Below are 1,519 nucleotides of genomic sequence, written 5' to 3'. Positions count from 1 at the left end.
TAATACTGCAGAGAGTTATTATTGCCTTCAGATGACTTATTAAATGGGACCAGTCTCTGGGAGTGGTTTTAAGCTAACGTTGCAGACCACCTCAAACCCTATATGAATATTCTAATAGTGTAGAGTTATTGCAGTTTGCTTGGAAAAGCTAAAAGCATCTGATGCTATTAATCAAACAATTTGTCTGGAGGTTATATATAGAGAACTACGATCCCAATACGTATTTATTAACCTTGTTTGGAGCAAAGGTTTTCTACTCCCCACTTTGAAATATTCCCTTAGGGAACAAGCAGCATTTCTCCTAACAACAAAACCCTCTATAGACTTAACCCAGAAGATTTTCTCCTTTTTTTTTTTTTTTTTTTTTGTGTTTCCATCTTAGAAGACTTACACGTCATGAATGTGGCTGTAGAACCTGCTGTTGAGCGCTCCGAGCTCTGAGCCAACGAGTATGAATGGGGGGGCTATCTCTGCAGCCTGCAGGAGTCGGTGCAGATCATCCACCATCCTGCAACACATTAAACTCATCACAATCAGGGCACTGCAAACTGGGCCAGGACATTTATACCAGCTGCCAGGTGGGCCAGAGGTCACCGGCATGAAAGATGGAGACAACAATAAGCTAAAGCTAAATGTAAAAAGGAGCAAAGAATAGACAGGATATTTGATGCAAAGCAAACGATGCCACTTTTACAAAAAACAACTGTGATTTCCATCAGAGTTCCACTTCTATTAATTCTCATTTTAATTCCTGAAACATTCATTTGACACAGTAGAAAAAAGGGACATATTTGGTAGAAAAAAACCCTTGTTTATAACTAGAGGGGTCAGAGGTTTCCGATAGTTCTAGAGCAGGTTTTAACCTACAGCAGCAGGAGTTTTGGTAAAGCTGAGCAATAAATCTATTTTATCCATCAATAAAACTTTTTGGTATGAAAGAGGATTTTTCTCAGAAATATATGTCCAGATTCATATAAAATTAAATAACTGATGGCTGGCATTCTTGGAATTATCGTTGCCCTTAAAAAATGAATAATTAAAATCCATAAACTCTGGCCGTGGTGGGGCCTACAAAACATTAGCCAATCCACTTTGGCTACCATGTGAAGTGGATTGGCTACTTGTTTGTCAATCAGTCCATTTTGTGTCATTTTGTGTACGTGCCACTATGACATTATATACTAAGGCTTTAAGCGTAACTCATACGCTGTTTGGCTAGCGGTCCGCCATTACACCAAAGCATGAAGAAGTACTCCTATGCCTGTTTACGGAAGCATATCGCATTTACCAATGAAAAAAACTAATCGGGCAACTTATCTCATAATTACGTGATCAGTATCTTGTAATTATCTTATGATCACTTTATTCTTTTCTCAGAATAAAGAGATACTGATCTCAGAATTACGAGATACGATCCTGATCTCAATATTATGAGATCAACCATCTAATTTGGATCCTTATTGTTGAGTTATTGTTATTCTTTGGAGATTAGATTAATTCAATAAATAGATAAAAAATA

The 1,519-nt window shown here is 37.3% G+C and overlaps 1 protein-coding gene across 1 annotated transcript in view; it reads right to left on the bottom strand.

Annotated features, from left to right (window-relative positions):
* Window positions 1-1,519, bottom strand: part of LOC107095554 (uncharacterized protein YqjL-like) — a 47,759-nt gene that overhangs the window by 39,376 nt on the left and 6,864 nt on the right. The window contains exon 6 of the mRNA XM_015391693.1: window positions 392-508. Coding sequence (XP_015247179.1) covers window positions 392-508 — 117 coding nt within the window. The remainder of the gene's footprint in view (window positions 1-391; window positions 509-1,519) is intronic.

This window comes from Cyprinodon variegatus, unplaced genomic scaffold (genome assembly GCF_000732505.1).
Source record: "Cyprinodon variegatus isolate N-32 unplaced genomic scaffold, C_variegatus-1.0 Scaffold556, whole genome shotgun sequence".
In the NCBI taxonomy this organism is placed as follows: Eukaryota; Metazoa; Chordata; class Actinopteri; order Cyprinodontiformes; family Cyprinodontidae; genus Cyprinodon; species Cyprinodon variegatus.
Note: the sequence above shows the minus strand (reverse complement) of the source record. Positions and strands in the feature narration are given on the sequence as shown.